The sequence below is a fragment of the Manis javanica genome, chromosome 8 (genome assembly GCF_040802235.1).
Source record: "Manis javanica isolate MJ-LG chromosome 8, MJ_LKY, whole genome shotgun sequence".
NCBI lineage: Eukaryota > Metazoa > Chordata > Mammalia > Pholidota > Manidae > Manis > Manis javanica.
The window spans coordinates 76,408,883-76,429,938 of NC_133163.1; the positions used below are offsets into that span (position 1 = coordinate 76,408,883).

General features: G+C 37.9%; 1 protein-coding gene across 10 annotated transcripts in view; it reads right to left on the reverse strand.

The window, feature by feature from the left end:
- Nucleotides 1–21,056, reverse strand: part of RPGRIP1 (RPGR interacting protein 1) — an 82,231-nt gene that overhangs the window by 20,040 nt on the left and 41,135 nt on the right. For 3 of the 10 annotated variants that reach the window (XM_073211541.1, XM_073211546.1, XM_073211545.1), the window contains 8 exons: nucleotides 20,513–20,656; nucleotides 19,942–20,059; nucleotides 17,108–17,259; nucleotides 16,320–16,662; nucleotides 14,933–15,105; nucleotides 14,430–14,630; nucleotides 13,775–13,913; nucleotides 4,751–4,851 (listed from right to left, as the gene is read on the reverse strand). In XM_073211541.1, the coding sequence (XP_073067642.1) occupies nucleotides 4,751–4,851; nucleotides 13,775–13,913; nucleotides 14,430–14,630; nucleotides 14,933–15,105; nucleotides 16,320–16,662; nucleotides 17,108–17,259; nucleotides 19,942–20,059; nucleotides 20,513–20,656 (1,371 nt within the window). Of the gene's footprint in view, nucleotides 1–4,750; nucleotides 4,852–13,774; nucleotides 13,914–14,429; nucleotides 14,631–14,932; nucleotides 15,106–16,319; nucleotides 16,663–17,107; nucleotides 17,260–17,421; nucleotides 17,875–19,941; nucleotides 20,060–20,512; nucleotides 20,657–21,056 lie in introns of all 10 variants that reach the window. The other 7 variants (XM_073211550.1, XM_073211544.1, XM_073211543.1 and 4 more) reach the window with 7 other exon arrangements.

The following is a 21,056-nucleotide window of genomic DNA, read 5'->3' on the forward strand; positions in this document are numbered from 1 at the left end:
ATTTGTTTTGTTACTTTTCCATGCCACCTAGATCTAAATTTTCAGAATTACTTTTAACTAACTCCTTCCCTCACAAACACTATTCCATTAAAGTTAGGAACTTTAGAATTTGGCAGAAAAAGTGTTAGCAACACTGTGAGAAAAAGGCCACTTTAAGATGAGCTATGAATTGGTATAATCTGGGGGGATGATAATTTGGTGGCATCCAGCAAAATATCAAGTGCACATTTCTTTTAAAACCAGCGGGTCCGTTTTCAGGAATCTATCCTGCAAGAACGTTTGCCAAGTCCACAAAGATACATGTGAGCAAGGTGTTCATTGCTGAATTATTATTGTGATTTTCTTCTTTCCCCTTCCTTATGGTAGGTACCTGGCTATACAGAAATGAAAGTCACAAGGTCCCGGTGCCGTGGGTCAGCACACAGATCAGAGGGCGAATCTTGCGAGGCTGGCTGTGGTCGCCACACATTCACTCCTCTCCAGGCCCGTTCACAGATTCTGGCTATGAACTTTGACAGTGGAAATCTTTTTCTTGTTCCCAGATTCACCGAGACATAGGTGACATGTAACATTCTCTTGATTTTCTGTACCTCAGAGAAATCAAACTTTTCTACCTCAGAGCCTTTACATTTATTTGCCATTGCCTCTGCCTGAGATTTCCCCCAGCTCTTCACTTCTCATTCTTCAGATTTCCATTCAAATGTCCCCTCCTCAGACAAATCTTTCCTTACAACCTTATCTAACTCAATCTCTACCTTTACTATCTACTACATCAGCCTATTTATTTTCTTTATGGTATTTAGAATCGACAAGTATCTTGATTTATTTATTTGTTCACTGGTACAGATGTTTTTCCTCAGAAGAACGTAGGGTTCAAGAGGGAAGGGACCAAGTCTGTCTTATTCACACTTTTTTTGTCCATGAAGCCTGACAAATGCCAAGACAGGCCACTTCATAATTACTTGCTAGAGGAGCTCACAGCTCACAGGGCTGCTGTGAGGATTTAATGAGTTAATGAACATCAAGCACATAGTGTAAAAAGCTCAACCAGTGTTGCTCATTGAGGCCTGTCTAAATAAAAGGTCACATATTATTTTAACAGACTACTGGTTAACAGATAAATGAACTAGAAAAAGCTAAATATATCAACATGGATGGACTCCTAAAACATTACTGATTGAGGAATGCACATTTCAGAGTAATATGAACCAAAAAAGAAAAAAAATGGAGGAAACTGGGTGAAGGGTAAATGGTACCTCCCTATACATTTTTTTTGCAACTGATTTCAAATCTATAATTATTTCAAAATAACAAATTTAAAAAAAATTAGTTTGATGTCATTTATTTAAAGCAAAAAAAGCAATTATAAAACAATATGAATGCTAAAGTTATGTTTTTTAAGATCTGAAAAGATATACTTCTAAACTCAAAACAATGGTTTTCTTGGGGTTGGGGGAAAAGGTAGCAGGGACTATGGGGGTGGTCAATAGAGATTTAGCTTTATCTGTAATATTCTAGTTTTTAAAAGAAAAATTTAAAAAATTGTGAACTTGTAAATAATCCTAGGATAAATGATCAGAAATCCATTTTTATGCAGACTATATCAAGTTTATTCTGATATCAGAGGTGAATTAAGAGTAAGAATAAATGTAAATATGATTAACATTTGAGCCAGGTACACATTCCCATTCATTTCATTCCTATTAGGTCGAACCACATGAAACTGACAATAGCCCACCATTTTTTACCTATAGAAGTGATTATTTCAGTTTGTTATGGACAGAATATTTGTGTCTCCCTCAAACCCTAATCTCAGTGATGGTGTTTGGAAGTGGGGCCTTTGGGATGTAACTGGGTCATGGGGGTGGAACCACCATGAAGTGCCCTCATAAGAAGAGGCCAGACAGCTAGCTAGCTCTCTTTCTGCAACGTGAGGATAGAATGAGAAACTAGCAGTTTGCAACCTGGAAGAGTCCTCATCAAAATCTGACCACACTGGCACCCTGATCATAGATTCCCAGCCTCGAGAACTGTGAGAAATAAATTTCTGTTGTGTATAAGCCCCCCAATTTGTGGTACTTTGTTAGAGCACCCAAATTAACTAAGACATGGTCCAATGTTTAATCTGGCCCAGAATTCTTTACATGAGCTGGTTCCATTATATAATTGTACTGGGATTGAACAGCAAAGAAAAAAGTATATTAGAAAAAAATTATTAGTAATATTAACCATACTAGTGGCTGTAATATACACTAACCCACTCGAACCTCTTGGCAGACTTGTTAAGAACAGTTAGTTACCCAGCATTAGTGCTACAGTTCTTTGGCTTGTTAGCTCAGATGTGCCAGCTAATCTGGTTGGGGACAGAGCTGCTGAAATTAATTAGCTCGCAAAGCTAAGGGGATCAGGACATCTTCAACACCTGAAATTAAGAGTATAAGAAAAGAGAATAAACTTTGAGGTTCTTGATCCACACTGGCTATAGGACAGTAACCTGAGGCCACTGAGTGAATGGCAATGGATTGCTCCCTCCTCACCAGCAACTGTTAAGAAGGGGAGAGAAAAGTTTTTTATGGTCCACTCAGGGTGGCAGATTGATCTCTGGGACTAGGAATGGGACTTCATCAGGAGGGAACCATGTGGTTTGTGTTGAGATCATTTTCTGGGGATTCTTACAGGGAAGCTAAGTACTGCGGGTCTTTCGGAACCTCATGCTGATTAACAAACAGTCCTACACACATCATATCAACACAGGAACTGTCCTAATTCTGGACTCAAAGACAGGCAGTTAAGGATCCATATGTATTGTGATTATTTCATTTTTTTTTAGCAGTAGAAGGGAAAGACATTTTGGAAGTCTTCTTTAAGCTATACTGTTCAACCTGCTCAATAGCTCTGCCAGGCAGAAGGGAAAGGACTCCATTCTGCCTCAAACGCCTCCCCTTAGGGCCAAGTCCTTCCAGGTAGGGGTTACAACCAGAGCATAGAAACGTGACCTTGAGAAGTAGAATATTTCAGAGAGAACAGACTATTGCCAGCAGTGCTCAATTTGCCTCTGGCACTGTATGAAACCCTTAACTACATATTATGTTATTCAAATCTTGCCACATCATTGTAAGACAGGCATACTTAATATTACCACTTTACAGATGAGGAAACAAAGCCTAATTAACATTAAACAACTCCCCCAAAGCTGCATAGATAGTAGTTAGCAGAGCTAGGATCTAAACCACTTCTATCTGAACCAAATCTCCCTGCGCTCCTCTCTTGCCTCCTCCATTATCCTGCCTGACTCCAGGCAGAAGAGTGACAGGGCCCAAGTACTGTCTCTGGGCCTCCAGCCCCTTTGATCTAGCTATTTGGAAATACAATAATGATTGAGCATATATATATTGTGTTGTAAATTTCATTTGATTATAATAACACCTTTTTTTTTTTTTTTGCTAAGTAGGCTCAGTTTTCATAGTTTTTCCAGTAACAGTTTTGGATACACAAGGCTTTCTAAAAGGAGATCTTTTTTAGGAGCCTTGAATTTAGAACAATATTTTAAATGTAATCTGTCGGACTTGTATTTGTAAATTTGCTGACCAACTGGCTGCTTTTTGGAATGGTTTGGAAACCTTGAGTGGAGTTCAGCTCCTTCACGAACTAGCTCTATAATCCTGGACACACCATTTCATCTTCTTTACTTTTATAATCTCTACTGTGTCATTTCCCAGGTCTAACATTCTATGGCTCTGATCTGGCTTATAAACATTTCTCAAGGTATTAATTATACAATGTCTAAAAAATATATGACAGATAAAAATTCAGAAGATAAATTCAACTGTTCGCTACAGTAACTATCCGATCCTACCCACTCCAATATCCTTTGTTTTCTTGCAAATCCTCAGTACAAGTTCTGACTTTCAAGGAAGTCTTCTGACCTCTACCAAAGCAATAATTTCCCTTATCTGAATTCTTATAAATGTTATAGTGTTTACATGGCATAACCTACCCACTTGCTCCTAGGTTATCCTATAGTTTTATTCTTTCTAATGAAGTTCATAATCTTCATAATTCTAATAAAGTTAAAATCCTAGATTTTAATATTTCCCTCAGTCACTCATTCAACAAATATTTATTGAGCACCTACAAATGTGCAAAGGAGCATTCTAGTGGCTTAAGAGTTACTGTTTTCTACATTTATAACCCCTTAAGATTCAAATCCAATGACTGTTGAATATATCTGTGAATATTTATTGATACAGTTCTGTGTGTGTGTGTGTGTTCCACAGAGATTTGAGGCTGAAATGTTTATAAATAGCTGTAATTACAGATTTTAAAAGTTGAGTCAAAAACTTCAGAAACTGAATGATCTCTCTGAGCCCTCCCACGAAGGATCCTTAACTCTTTACAGCCTCTACCTCCAAAAATAAACGCGCTCTCTTAAAGTGGATTTAAAGAAAGGGGCATCACTCAAGCTGGGGATGAATCATAGGACACAATGAAGGAGACAGACAAAGGATTCAAATAGAAGAGAGATGTGTTGAAGCAAGTCCTATTTACACCAAATCAAGAAAATGATCCTTTCATCTGATTCTATTAATAGACTTCCATTCATTTGCAATGTAAATTTAGCTAAATAGCTTGAATTTCTGATCAGGCACATTAAAACCTGATTTCACTTTCACACTTGTGGCCATTAAGCCCACTAGCTGTCATTATTTACAATCTTGTCTCACACTAACAATTACCCCAGTGTACTTACCGCCTTAGGATGTTTCTGAGATACGGGCATCACTATGTCATCACTGTCTGTAGTTTGTGCTTCACTGACTTCAGAAGTTTGCTCACAGGATTCTTCATCTGCTAGAGAAGAGGCTGGAGTTACAGAACTGTTTTAGAGCACCCCGTCTAGCCCCCCCAAATAACTAGTATGTATAGCTTCAATCTGCTAATCTGCTGTCTGGTCACTAGTTGTAGGTACATAAATTCAGCTTACATTTACTAGGAATCAAAACCTCTTTTTCAAAGATTCACTTATTTGGAAGTTTGCCAAACACACAGGGTTCACTTCTGAAAATAAGAAGGGGAAAGAGGAAAGAATGGAAGGAAGGTAGAGAGGCAGTCAGTCCTTTTGCAGGGGCTGACCAAGCAAAGGGAAAGCAGTACAACCAGCGTGTGGCAGATGGCAGTTTCTGAAGACAGCCTCAAACAATATTTTTCATCCCACATGCTCTCTTGCAATGTGACTTTGACAACCCTAATATTTTTTACTGCACATTTGAATTTCCTTTTCATAGAGTACCTTCCAAATCTTCTGCTCATTTTCCTATTGGGTTGTCTTTTTCCTATTGATGTGTAGTAGTTCTGTATATTTTCTGAATTTGGGCCCTTTGATGGTCATATGTGCTACAAACATCTTTTGCACTCTGTAGCTCACCTCTTTGATCTCTTGCTGAACAGAAATTAGGTAACCAATTTTATCAATATTTTTATTTATGATTAGTGCACTCTACTTCTCACTTAAGAAATATTTCCTTACTCTGAATGATGAGTAATGCTGCTACAAGTATTTGTGTACCAGTCTTTAGGTAGATGAATGTTTTCATTTTTCTTGGGTATATACTTAAGAATAGAATTGCTGGGTTGTTTAACTTTTTAATGAACAGCCAAATATTTTTCAAAGCAGTTGTACTGTATTGCATTCCTGCCAATAATGCATGAGGCTCCAGTTTTTCTACACCTCACTAATCTTAGTACAGTCAGCCTTGGAACATACCAATTCTTCTTGGTATATACAGATATCTCATTGTGGTATGATTTTGCATTTTCTTAATGACTAATGATGTTGAGCATCTTTTTGTATGTTTCTTAGCCATTAATATATCTTCTTTAGTGAATGTCTATTCAAATCTGATGTCCATTTTTACCTTGGATTATCTTATCACTCAGTTGTAAGAGTTCTTTTTTTTAAATTAAAGTATCACTGAATTAATATACAATAAAGGAGCCATGGACATACAATGGGGAAATGACAGCCTCTTCAACAGCTGGTGTTGGCAAAACTGGACAGCTACATGCAAGAGAATGAAACTGGATTACTGTCTAACTCCATACACAAAAGTAAACACAAAATGGATCAAAGACCTGAATGTAAGTCATGAAACCATAAAACTCTTAGAAGAAAACATAGGAAAAACTCTCTTGAATATAAACATGAACAACTTCTTCATGAACATATCTCCACGGGTAAGGGAAACAAAAGCAAAAATGAACAAGTGGGACTATATCAAACTAAAAAGCTTCTGTACAGCAAAGGACACCATCAGTAAAACAAAGAGGCATCCTTCAGTATGGGAGAATATATTCATAAATGACATATCCAATAACAGGTGGACATTCAAAATATACAAAGAGCTCACGCACCTCAACAAACAAAAAGCAAATAATCCAATTAAAAAATGGGCAGAGGAGCTGAACAGCCACTTCTCCAAAGAAGAAATTCAGATGGCCAACGGGTACATGAAAAGATACTCCACATCGCTAATCATCAGAGATATGCAAATTAAAACCACAATGAGATATTGCCTCACACCAGTTAGATGGTCAACATCCAAAAGACAGACAACAACAAATGTTGGGAAGATGTGGAGAAACGGGAACCCTCCTACACTGCTGGTGGGAGTGTAAATTAGTTCAACCATTGTGGAAAGCAGTATGGAGGTTCCTCAAAATGCCCAAAATAGAAATACCATTTGACCCAGGAATTCCACTTCTAGGAATTTACCCTAAGAATGCAGAAGCCCAGTTTCAAAAAGACATATGCACCCCTATGTTTGTCACAGCACTATTTACAATAGCCAAGAAACGGAAGCAACCTAAGTGTCCATCAGTAGATGAATGGATAAAGAAGATGTGGTACATATAGACGATGGAATATTATTCAGCCATAAGAAGAAAACAAATCCTACCATTTGCAACAACATGGATGGAGCTAGAGGGTATTATGCTCAGTGAAGTAAGCCAGGGGGAGAAAGACAAGTATCAAATGATTTCACTCATCTGTGGAGTATAAAAACAAAGCAAAAACTGAAGGAACAAAACAGCAGCAGAATCACAGAACCCAAAAATGGACATAACAGAACTTATAGTAAGTTCTGAAATCAGGTAGTATAAAAATTTCAAATTTGTTCTTTTATGAAATTGTTTTGGCAATCTAGGTTCTTTGCATTTCTATATATATATATTAGTTACCAAAGGAAAAGGGTCTGGGGAGGACGGGTGGGAAGGGAGGAATAAGGGGAAAAAGGGACATTACAATTAGCACACATAACGTAGTGGGGGGGCATGGGGAAGGCAGGATAGCACAGAGAAGACAAGTAGTGATTCTATAGCATTTTACTATGCTGATGGACAGTGACTGTAATGGGGTATGTGGTGGGGACTTGATAATGGGGGGAATCTAGTAACCACAATGTTGCTCATGTAACTGTATGTTAATGATACCAAAAGAAAAAAAGTATCATTGATATACCATCTTACGTTGGTTTCAAATATACAACACACTGGTTTAGCAGTTACCCAATAATATTAAATCCTCACCCCCTCTAGTGCGGTTACTATCAACGTAGTAAGATGTCACAGAATCATTAACTGTATTCTCCATGCTGTACTACCATCCCTATAACCAACTTATATTGTGGTTGCAAATTATTGTGCCCCTTTATCCCCTTCACCCTCCCCACACACCCACCCCAACCTCCCTTGGTAACCACTAGTCTCTTCTTGATGTCTATGAGTCTATTGCTATTTTGTTCCTTCTGTTTTGCTTTGAAGAGTTCTTTTCAGACTATGGATGCAAATCCTTTATCAGAAATGTGATCTGCAAATATTTTCTCTGAGTGTGTAGTTTATCTTCTTGTTTTCTTAATGGTGTCCTTTGAAGAGCATTCATTTTTTATTTTGTTGAAGTCCAATTTATTATTTTTTTATTTTATGGATCATGCTTCTGGTGTCAAATGTAAAAAGTCTTTGTCTAAAGTAAAGTATTTTATCCTATATGTTCTTCTAGAAATGTTATAGTTTTGGCTCTAATATGTAGATTTATAATCTATTTTGATTAACTTTTTAAATTTTTTTGGTATGAGATAAGGGTCTAAGTTCTTTTACTCTTCCTATATGTAGATATCTGATTGTCCCCACACCATTTATTTGGAAAGATTGTACTTCCCCATTGAATTACGTTGGAACTTAAATGACTATCAACATAAGGGTTTATTTTGGGATTTGCAATTCTGTTCCACTGATTTATAAGTCTAACTTTATGCTAACCACACTGTCTGAATTACTATAGATTTATAGTAAGTTCTGAAATCAGGTAGTATAAAAACTTCAACTTTGTTCTTTTATGAAATTGTTTTGGCTATTGTAGGTTCTTTGCATTTCTATATAAATTTTGGGGAGAACTGCCAATCTTAACAATTATGAATGGTCCAATCCATAAACATGGCACATTTCTCCATTTATTTGAATATTCTTTAATTTCTCTTAGGAACTTGTATAGTTTTCAGCATAGAGGTCTTGTATTTCTTCTGTTAAATTTGTTTCCCATTATTTTATTCCTTTGGATGATACTGTGAATGCAACTATTTTCTTGATTTCATTTTAGATTGTTCAGTGATAGTATGTGAAAGTACAATTGATTTTGGTACATTGATTTATATCCTGCAACCTTGTTTCGTTGCTTTGAGCTCTAGTTTTTATTTTCTTATATATTTCTTAGGATTTTCTAAATATAGGATCATGTCAATTGCAAATAGACAGCACTATTTCCTTTCCAATCTATATGACTTTCTTTTTCTTGCCTTACTGCAATGGTTAAACTCTCCACTACAGTACTCAGCAGGAGGTGAAAGCAGACACCTTTGTTGTTGTTGCAGTTCTCAGGCTTACGGGAAAAGTGCTCATTCTTTCACCACTAGGGAGGATGTCAGGTATAGGTTTCATGGTACTTTCTTAGATTAAAGCAATTTCCTTCTAATCCTAGTTTGCTGAGAATTCTTATCCAGAATGAGAGTTGGAGTTTGTGAAATATTTTTTCTCCATCTATTGAGATATCATGAGGCTTTTAGCTTTTACTCTATTTATACACTGTATTCAATCCATTTTCTGATGTTAAACTAAATTTGCATTCCTGGAATAAATTCCACTTGATTATAGTGTATAATTTTAAAAACCTGTTTACATTTTGCTGGGTTGGTTTGCCAATATTTCAATTAGGATATTGCATCTGTGTTGATGATGGATATTGGTCTATACTTTGTTTTTCTTTTTTTAAATGTCTTTGGCTTGCTTTGGTATCAAGATAATACTAGTTTTATAATGAAATGAGTTTGGAAATTCCCTTCACTCTACTATTTTCTGAAAGAGACTGTGAAGGATCAGCATTATTTCTTCCTTAAATATTAATAGAATTCATCAGTGAAGCCATCTGGAATGGACTTTTTGGTGTGGGAAGATTTAAATTACCAATTAATTGTCTTTACTGTTTATAGGTCAATATTTATCTTCTATTTCTTCTTGAGTCAGTTCTGGTAATTTGTATCTTTCTAGGAATTTGTCTCTTCTATCTAAGTTGCATAAAGTTGTTCATAATATTCTTTTATAATCATTTTAGTTGCAGGGTCTGAGTGACTCTACATTCATTCCTGGTTTTGCTAACTTGTGACTTTGCTCTATTTTTCTTGATCAGTATGCCAGTTATCAATTTATTGCTTCTCTGCTCAGAAAAAAACTTCACTGCCTGCTCTGCAATAATGGAGGTGGATTCTGTAACTCTGTCTTCTTTGACAGTTGGCACCATGTTATGTTTTGTTAGTAGAGGGCACTGAAGGGTCACTCCACTGGAGAAGAAAAAGATTCCTCTTCATGGTTCCAGTGTGCTTTTTAAGGCAGACTCCTGGAGTAGATGTGGACTCTGTAGACCACATTGTAGGCTCCTGCAACTCAGGGCTTGGTCCCAGAAGCACACATTTTTTCTTGCAGAATACAATTCTAGGAGCACGTGGCTTCTGCAACATCCAAATCCAGCAGTTCTCAGTGGCCAGTAGCACAAGGCACCTCCCCATGGGCAGTTTCCTTGGTACCCCCTAGAGTGGATTCATAGTGAAATGTCACTGGCTTAGCAACCTCTCTGTGTAATGGTGTATCTCCAACATTCCACAGGTCAGCTTTACAGTTCCTCTGAGTTCTAATATGGAGCCATAGCAAACCTCTGTGCCATTCAGTAAAACTTGATTTCACTTTCTCCAATGAGGTCTGGAATTTCAGCCATGAAGGCAGTTATCTACCAGACCTAATTTTTCTTGGGGTGTTCCATTTCAGCTCTTAGGATTAGTGGATGCTCTTTAAATCTGCTATTTTTGTATTCTTTAAGTTCTCTTTACTCCTTAATAGTTTATCCTTATCCCACCAGTTCAATCCCCTGCTACAGTTAATAGCTTATGGTAAACATTTCCTGTTCAAGTGACTGCAGGCATACCTTGTTTTATTGAGCTATGCTTTGTTTTACTGCAGCTTGTAAATATTGCAATTTTATAAACTGAAGGTTTGTGGTAACCTTGTGTTGAGCAAGTCTATCAACACCATTTTTTAACAGCATTTGCTCACTTCAGGTCTCTATGCCACATTTTGGTAATTCTCACAATATTTCAAACTTTTTCATTATCATTGTATTTGTTATGATGATCTGTGGTCAATGATTACAATAGGTTCAAAGTTTGGTTAACGGGTAAGCATTTCTTAGTAATGGAGTATTTTTAAATTAAAGTATATACATTATATGTTTAGACACATTGCTGTTGCAAACTTAATAGACTACAGTATAGTGTAAATATAACTTTTATATGCACTGGGAAACCAAAAATTTCATTTGACTCACTTTATATGTGTGGTCTGGAACCAAACCCACAATCTCTCTGAAGTTTGCCTGCGTGTAGTTTCTGTCTCACATTTGGATCTTAATTAGTATAGTCATTCTAGACAAAGACTTATCAAGTTTGTTGATCTTTACAAACAAACAACTTTTGGCATCATTGATTTTCTCTATTTTTTCTGTTTTCTATTTCACTGATTTCTGCTCTGATCTTTATTATCATCTACAAAGACTCTTATTTCAAATAAGATAACACTTTAAAGGTTCTGGGGTTTGGAGACCACCACTGAATCCACTACATTATTTATTTAAATTCTAAACATATTTTAAACCCCACAAGCAGACATTTTTGCTTTATACAGTTACTTAAATTAACCCATGTTCTTTGCTTTTCAGTCCCTGTTGCATCTTTGTGTTTCTTTTGGGGATAATTTTCCTTCAGAAGGAACAACATTTAAGTTTTCTTTAAAATGTGATGGGGAAGCAAACTCTCCATTTTGGATTATCTTTACGTTTTATCATATGTCTATTATGTTTTCATTCTGGAAGGATATTTTTATTGTGTAGAAACATCGTGGTTGTCAGTTATTTTCTTTCAGGACATTGAAGGTAACTTGCCACTGGTTTCTTGCTACAGTTGTAGCTCTTGACAAGTCAGTTGTCCATCTTACCAATGGACCCACACTTTCTTTTTCTTTAAAATGGATTCTTTCACATTTTCTCTTTGACTTTGTTTTCGGCATTTTAACTCTGATATGTCTAGGTTTGGATTTTTTTTTTCCTTGAGTTTCATTTAATTGAATCTTAATATCTGTTATCAGTTCTGGAAAATTCTAAGTTATAGTTACTTTAAATATAGACTGTGCCCCATTCTTTCTCTTCTCCTACATTTAATTAAATGTAGCTTAGATCTTGTCATTTTATCCTTTATGTCTCTTCTCCCCTTTTGTATTTGATGTCTCTCTTTGCTTTATTCTGGATATTTTCACTAACTCTCACTTCAGTTGTGTCTAATCTTTTAATCCATCTATTTCTCTCATAAATTTCTGTATTGACCAGCTCTGTAACTTTTACTGATTTATTTCCAAATTTTATTTTGCAAACATTTTCTAATTGACTCAGACAAAAAAACAAACAAACCATAAATGGATGCCAAAATTATTAGGTGAAATTTGATGAGGAAAAGATAGTCATATAGTCTCAAAATAACTTCTCATAGATTACCTAATAATTACAAAGCAAAAAATGTTAACTTTATGATGTAAACACCTTTCTTAACCAAGTGATCAAAGTTGACGTCACCAATAATGGGACAAACTGATATCACGTACCTCTTAATGTGATGCAGTGAGAAAGAAACAATATCATTTCTGTGGTATTCCTGTAAAAAGTCATAACCTGAATCTAATTATGAAGAACCAGCAGACAAATCCAAATTGAGGAACACTGTATAGAATACCTCACTTACACTCTTCAAAATGTCAATATCATGAAAGACAAAGAAAAGGTGAGGAACTGTTCCAGATTAAAGGAAACTAAGGAGACATGCCTAAATGCAATGCATGGTTCTGGATTAGGTAAGGGGAAAAAAGCCAGTTATAATGGCCTTTATTGGGACAATTGGCAAATTCTGAAAATGTACTGGACATAGGTAACAATGTATCTATGTTAAATTTGCAACTTTGATAATTGTCCTATGGTTACATAATTTCCTTTTTCTTATTCAACTATGGAGCAGTAAGGGGGCATGATATTTATAATTCATTCTCAAATCTTTGGAAAAAATGATAAAGCAAGAAGTGGAAAAATGTTGAAAGCTGATGAATTTGCATGAAGGGCTTAAGTGAATTTTTTGTCCTATTCATGTAGATCACATGTAAGTTTGAAATTATTTTAAGACAAAATGCCTTAAGAAACTTACTTACAACATCAATTTTCAAACTTCAGTTCCTTGCTGAAATTTTAAAGTTCTGCTTTTTATCTCCATGAAGCTGGTAAACCCAGTTCTTATGCAGGTTGTCTGATAACTCCAGTATCTGTAGCCCTGGTGGGAATGGGGTCAGTCTTTGTCTCTCCAGCCCTGCAAGTGCTCAAAGCACAGTTCTGCCTCGCAGACCATAAGAGGCTCACAATGGTGCTGTCTTCAGGGTCCCAGACCAGAGTGGGGAATTCTGCCACCAGTAGACACATTCCTATGCTGGGCAAACACCAGATTCAGACTGTAGCCCATTTTCCCACCTCAAAAGTCCACATAAGCATGGTTTTCTCTTTCCACTGGCAATGTCCCAGGGCTGAAGCAGTTCCACCTCACCTCTCTGAGCTCCAGTCATCTCCCTAGGTAATTCCCTTTTTGATTCTTTAATGCTTTTAAGAAACATTATGATTTTTTAAAAATACATTAACTTTAGCTTTTTAGTTGTCATCAGTGGGAGGGTTGGTCTGAATTACCTAGTTTGCCATTACTATAACCTGAAATCAGGTCTTTTAATTGTAACACAAAAGCCTTGCCTTAATTTAAAAGAAATTTGGATTAGCATCACAAATGAGCCAATCACACTCTTTCTATTTCTTTGTAACCATAATTCACAAGATCCTGGAGTGAATTAACATACTATACTTGCTAGGTAACTAAACTGCCTAGCTACCTAGCTTTAAATACATAGAAAGCAACTTTCTTTGAGAATTCCAGCCTTGTTTGACCTAACCCGCACACTTGTAACATAAAACTGAGCTTAGGGTTAGTACTAATTTATATGATAAGTTTAGCAATGCAAGGTGAAGGAAGACAATAAATAACTGGCTTGATTCAATAATACAGTGATTAAATAGAAAAATTAGATTTTAAAAAGACAATACCATTTACAGGAAGTATGGCTTCCTTCTGTATCAGTGCTGAATGGGACGATATCACTTCCTCTTCTTTTTGCTGATTTTTTAAACTGTCATCAATGGAGATCTTAAGCTGTGAGAACTTCCATTCAGTGTAATTCACCTGCTTCAGAATAAGGACAATATAGTTATATATAAAAATATTGTATAATTATAATAATTTAATAAAATTAACAATTACATAAATACAAATATACAATCAGTATAAATTATGATATAATTATGTGTAATATATACTTATAATATCATGTATATCTTAGGTGTTACATAGTAATTTTAATCTAATTTCCTATGAACAAAAGGGGGAAAAAGCACATAGTAGGGGCTCAATAAATACTTGTTTAATTTATTTTGATTACAGTTTAAGTGGACTGGTTAGAACTGTGGTACAGAAGTTCTAAGCATAAATTGAAGAGTCCATAATCTGCTGAATTAAATTACATTGAAACAAATTTAACAATACAGAGGCTTATTAAACTACTTGTGCTTATGGAAACACAGGGTAACCACAAAAAGCCATGATTATTGCTTAAGTATCTGCTTCTGCTTCTACCTCTGGGACTAATATACTTGGGGACATTACAAACTATATTTTACTTCTTCAGGGTTTCTATGGCCTTACCTCTAGTGTGCTTCCATTTAAGATGTTACAACTAAGATACTCCATTCTGTTCTCTCCTTGGATGCCTGTGTTTTTGCGTTTTCTTCTTGAGTAGCTTGCAACCTGGTGTTCCTTTTCTTTTCTTTCTCCCATCTGTGGAGGTTTTCTCTTAGCTTGATACTGGCCAGCTTCAATGGGAATCTCAGCAGATGCCATCTGGTCCTAAATAGAAGGATCAAAGACAGACTTATAAGATGATAGTTTAACAGTCCTGATACTCAAGAAAGGGATTTGTGAACTAGCACCAGACTTCATTTTTCTCCTGCCATAATGCTAAGGAATGCCATTTCTCTCTCCTCCTCACAATAAAACCCAGGGATTTGCTCCACCAATAGCCTCATGGCATCATGAGGGATGCAGATTGTTTGCAGAATACATGACATTCACAGAAGGAATTTCTTTAACTCGAATTGTAATACTGTCTTCCTTAAATCTGCTCAACAGGATTGGTGGAGATCTGTTACCTGGGGAAGAAAGGAAGTCTTCTTCTCTTCAGATGAGATCCCTAAACTGTCCTTGGTGTCATTCTCCTCTGGCTTTCTGTAGCTACCCGGGGATAGGTAGAAGGACTTCCAATCTAGTTGCATCTGAACAGATCCATTGGGTTTCCCCACAGGGTCAGTGAGGTCAAATTCACCTGAGAAACACAAAGACATTAATAAGATTCTATCTTAATAAGATTATCTATCACGAAATAGGCAAGTGACTATTTATCAGCTCCTATCTATTCCCCCCATTTCAATTTCACCATATTTTGTTTGTAATTATAGTCAAGATGATAATATACCCAGATGTAACATAAAATAACAGTGAGTATTTATATTCAATTAGAATATTTATAGGGGAAATGGGTATCATTAGGTTTCAGGAAGGGACAGTTAAAAGATATATGGAGATGTACAGCTTGCTTGTCATCAGTCACCCAGCCGATGAACAAAATCAAATTATTATTACCAAACGTTTGCCTCACCTTAGGCATGCCAAGAAAGCCATTCTCTACACTCAAGTGGTCCCTATTTCTAAAATAACAAGAGCCAAGAAAACTTATGCCAAATGCCTTTCTCCAAACACCAGACTTCTGATTTGTAAACCTGATTAATTAACAGATGGTTCACATTGCATCACCTCCTCTTTGGTAAAGGGTAAATTGTGAGCAAAAGTGTCAGCTTTTTTTTTTTTTAGTTCTTATGGTATTAGGAGGTCCTAGAACATCCAGAAGCTTGTTAAACATGGTTGGTACTGGCTGTACCCATTCACACTTCCCAATGAGAGCACAGAAACATCTGCCTCACCCTCTCAGGACTGCAACCAGAGTTGACCTTTCCTCACAACTCTGGGTATGAAAGTAAGCTAAAGTAGCATGAAGTTCAGCTCCATATTGGAAAAAAGAATCCAAGAAATTAACTTTTGCCATGCTGTGTGATCGAAGTCTAACTTGCGTCTAATGTTTAAAAGAAGCGAGAGAATTATAAGGGAGTATTAAGGACACAGCTTATAATCTGATATCTAGTCATGTGCTAAGAAACACTGGGCCTTGAGTAAAGACAAGTACCAAGAAGCACTACAGTCAGAAAATGTTTGCTTGGTGATAGCAGTATGGACTTTAGGTTGGCGGATCTACCCACTCAGGAATCTTGCTTTTGTTGCTGAAAAGCAGCAACAGAAGCCATGTTTCCATATGATTAGTGGGGTTCTAAGTCTTCCACTCTATAGCCCTTGACAACATCCTATAATTCTTTCAGCAGGCTTTAAGAGAGACTCTTCCAAGCAAGTAATCAAAGAAAAGTAGAATTAGGACAGGAAGACAACACTGACAGAGAGCATAAAGATGAAATAACCTTGAACTCTCACCTTTAATGGATTTGTTTTGTGCAAGAGGAAGCAAGGGAACTTGGACTTGGCCAAGGTATGAGCCAGGCTCTGAGTCTTCATCATCGAAAACATAGACAGACAGGGCCTCCTGCCTCAGGTACTGATCTAGGTCGGAGGTTACAAGCACTGGGAATCGAGCCTGGTCTCTAAAGCAGGGATTGTTACTGGCTGGAATGATGGCAGTGTCATGGTCAGAAAAGGTGAAGAAGCGGTACATGGCGTATGGGCTCGGTTGGGTTCCCAGCCATCGACTCTGGAGTCCACAGCATCGGATGATTTCTACCCGCAGCTCATTCTGATGCTTCCAAGTCTCTGATCTAGACTGGAAAGATGTTGGTCTTGGATTGAGGAAAAGGGCAGCCTGAGAGAGTTGTAGATGAACCCTAGTACCCTTGATGAGGATGAGCTATGACCTAGAAAACTGCAGAATTCTGACTGGGTCATGGAGGAACCTGATGACCTTTCCTGGCCTGCAAACTGGCTCTGGAAGATGGTTATCTGAGGGAGATGCTGGCAGCAGGCCTTATCTTAGAGAATGGAACAGGGAAGCTATTTTGTTTACAGCAAGGAGAGAGCTAGCTCCAAGGGTATGATTTCATTTCAAACTCAAGCTAGACCAAGGGAAGAATTTGGACTAGCTGTGGTGTAACATTTTTTTCTTTCATTCACATTCAACAAATGCTTTTTGAGAGTGGTAGACAGAGTTGTTCTCCTGAGCTGCTCGGCTGAGGCTCCTTTGAGATGCATGTACACTTCCTTTTTCTCACCTCATCTTCCTGGGCCTCCCAGGCTCCAGGCACACTGGCTGACAGGTAGGCCTGAGCTTCCTTTTGCTTATTGCATGCCTGTACGCTGGATCTTATGGGGAAGCGCAGCCTCATCCAGTACTCTAGCACCCCGAAGTCCTCTCCACCAGCTCCTGGGTAGCAGAAAGTATGAAAGACATGGAGGATACAGATGCTATGGTGAGGGTCAAGACTAAAGGCAGAGGAAGAAAATGGGAAGCCACCAGAAGAGCAACTACAGACTTTGGGAAATTCTGCATTAGTCCTGGGAGCTGTGGGACACCAAGAGCACTTACCAGTAAGTGTGGCAGAGCCATGGACTCTCTCTACAGTGTCCAGCACCCTGTCAAAGCAAATCCATCCAGCTGCGAGGGTGTGGTGCTTAGTCGCTATAGCCTGGTGTAGCTCTAGCTGGCCTGAAGCCCCTTGAAGGTAGTGCACAAAAAGGGAGTCTGTCTCTACCACATACTGGGAGGTAAAGTCATAGAGGGGCTGTGGCCCCATAACTAGTGGGGTACAGTGGGTTTCAAAATCATAGAAGGAATAGGTACAGAAAGTGGTAGGTTGAGCATCTCCAGCTTGAGTCAGGGCAGCACACGTCAGGAAAGCCTGGTGGATGTGCAGTTCAAAAAGATTTTCACTCTGATGCAGCAGAGAAATTTCCACTTTATCCTCATCTCCACAGACTGGCAGGGCTTCCAGACATAATGACAACTGTTGGGTGCCATAAACCACATCTTTGAGTTGTTCTAGAGGGGAAAGAAAACTGCCTATCCATTAAAGAGTAGGAAGCTCTTCCTTAGGGTAAAGGAAGGTGGACAGAAGGAGAACAAAAACCATGGTGGAAGTCCAAGTTGTAATTCTTTTAAGGAACCATGTGATTCAAAAGAAAAAACATACAAGAATGACAATCAGGAGCTTTGTATTCTGATGGCCAAATAATCCAATGACTCTTTTAGAAATAAGGTTCAAAATGAGTGACTGGAAAGTAAACACTAAACTCAGGAAAACACTGGAGGCACAATTTCAACTGCAGATGACACTGTCCGGGCTTACAGCAAGGCCCTATGAACTGATTGGTAATTCCACTGGAGAAGCACTAGGAACACAAAATGTGACTGTTTCCTAGAGTTTGACATATTGGCCATGGAAGAGCAAGTTACAGTCGCTATGTATGTTGCATTACATTGGGCCCCACCAAGAAATGATTTTCTTTCTCCAGCCAGATCAGTTACAAGAATATTCATTCTGTTGAGAATTTGGTTTTGTTGTAAGAGGGCAAAAGAAACCCAATTTAAGTCAAAGAGTAATGGGAGTAAAAAGCGGAGCAGAATACTTATCGGAGAAAGGTTAAAAATATTGGCAAGGGGTGGCAAAGATATGTAAGACAGTCTACCAGATCTGTGCATTATCTCCCATGTCCAACCAATCAGAAACTTTGATATATGGTCTGCTTCAAATTGGGGAGTCTTAAAATCATCACAGTGTGTTGATGGTGAAGGTCCTATTTTAAGAGTTAAAGTAGTAGAATAAAAATATTTTGGATATATAAGAATGTCTTCCTGACCCCCAAAATGGAATAGAGAGATTGACTAATGGTTCCTTAATTAATAAGGTTAATACCAAACTAAATAAAACATACATAGAATTAGGCACTATATAACACAGGATTAATAATCTGAGCATATAAAAAACTTTAACAAATCAATAACAATACTATTAAGAAACAGAAAAAGAACAGGAAAAGACAATTCTCAAAATAAATAATACAGGTAACTGGTAAACATATGAAAAACTCTTTAGCCTTACCAGTAGTGAAAGAACTGTAAGTTAAAGCAAATGAATCTTCTTAAGTAGTTAAGGGTATTTATCTTGCACTGTACCAAGAGAAAGACCCTGAATCTGAAAGACCTGAGCATTTCAATCCAAGGGGGGATCTCCCTTGTTACATGGCAGTGACCTTTTAAAAGACTATCCCTGGCATGGATAAATCATGCACCAGAATGCCCCACCTTCCTTTACTCTGGTTCCATGCTCACTAAGTAACCTGCTTACTGATTCTGCTTTCCAGAGAGAAAGCTGCATGGAACAGTGTTTTTGAATATTCTGGCAGCAACACAACAGCCACTGTCGTAAAATAACAAATGAACCTTCTGGTTTAATATTTTGTCTATGGTGAATTCGGTTAGTGTAAGTCAGGTCACTCACCACAGGATATAATAACAAAGCCAATTTCCTTGACATGCAAACCCGATACCAGATCTTGGTCAGCAGCAGCTTATTTAGTATAGGAAGAACCCAGATTATGAAATTTGCAGACTGCTACCCTGTTTTGCAGACATCCTCAAACTGCAACAAAAAATTTGGAGACTTTTAGAGAGAAATCAGAGAAAAGGATGAGTAGAGATGAATGATGAAATTCTATTGTCTAGCAAAAACTTCTATTACAGGCCTGGGTTGACAAAACAATCTAGAGAGAGCAAGGGTGTTACACCACCTGGAGGGCCAACAGTGATACACTCTCATTCTCAAAATAAATTAAGCAATTGTTGCACCCTATTGAAACTCTCCAGAGAAATCAAAGAAAGACATTGACACAGTGGAGGAAAAGAAGTTGCCAACCATGTGTTAAAACAACAAAGATGTCAGGATAAAGCCCAGGAGGGATAAGTCATATGCTGAGGACATAAGTGGTGGCCTTCTAGACAGGTACACAGAGGGGAGCACAGGCATTAGCTGTGTGACAGGTTCCAAGAGGAGCAGAACAAGGTACTAAGACTTGCCAGATATGGAAAGGCCAGGGCTTCTTAAAATACCTTCCAGTTGATTGATACGATTGTTCTTGAGGTCTAGGAGCTGATTCAACCTCTTCAGTTTTTCTTTGCGGTCTTTACATTCATTATTGGCTTTTGTCATCTTTGCCTCCAGTTCCTCCTGAAACAAAATAATGTCTCAACTTTCCTATTCCAGTGGCCCAGAACTAAACAGCCCAGATAAAAACGTGGCACTTTCTGGGTAAAGGAGACTCCACTATCTCCTTAACAGGGCAGGTTCATCCACTAGAAAAAGGCTTGGGCTCCCCAGAGACCCCTCAAGGACCAGTTGGGCTATTAGTGCCACATGGAAGTATTTTCCTGGGATTGGCAAAATGTGCACCCAGAAACTTCACACGTGCCTTCTCATTAGCCAGCCCCCTCCCTGGCTTCTGCAGCCTAGGTGCCTTGGGCAGATGTGAGTCCTCAAGTTCTTCAGAGGACAGCATATTCTGTGTTTGCACAGGACAGCATATCACCTTGCAACAGCCCTGGCAACTTCGGCCTTGCTTCATTCCCAGTCTTATAAGTGGTTCCCTTGTGCCCATGTATCTATCCCCATCTTTTCTTGCACCTGATAACACACATTGATTTTGCACTGCAGAATAAGCATGTCTCTGGTCTTTTCCAGTTCCAGTGTGGTCTCTCCATGTGATGCTTGCAACTCCTTTAATGTCTGGGACAGTTTCTTTTCTTCTTGGTTTTTTGGTTCACTGGGCTATAGAGGGAAAAAGCATTGGTAAAAGGGAGTATAAACATGACAAGTACAGTAATAACTATTGTTTAAAAGTAGTTGTTGGAAACAGTAAAGTACCAGCAACAAAATCTACTCTAGAATGTAAATGAGGACTTGTGTCACTTCACAAGTGCTCTTTCCCCTAGTTCCTCAGGTTCAATGGCAGCAGTGGGCAAGCTGTAGAACCTCAACAGCTGTTTGCTCTTCAGCAGATCATTTCAAGCCCTCAACTGGAAAAGATTCTGAATTGTATAAAGTGTAAAGAGTGGAAAAATCATGTGGAGCTCACAAAGGTTATCACTACTGTCAGCCTTCTCAGAGCCTCCCAAGTATTGTCCTCAATCAGGATAAAATATTATTCAGTTAGCTTTCCTGTCCTTTC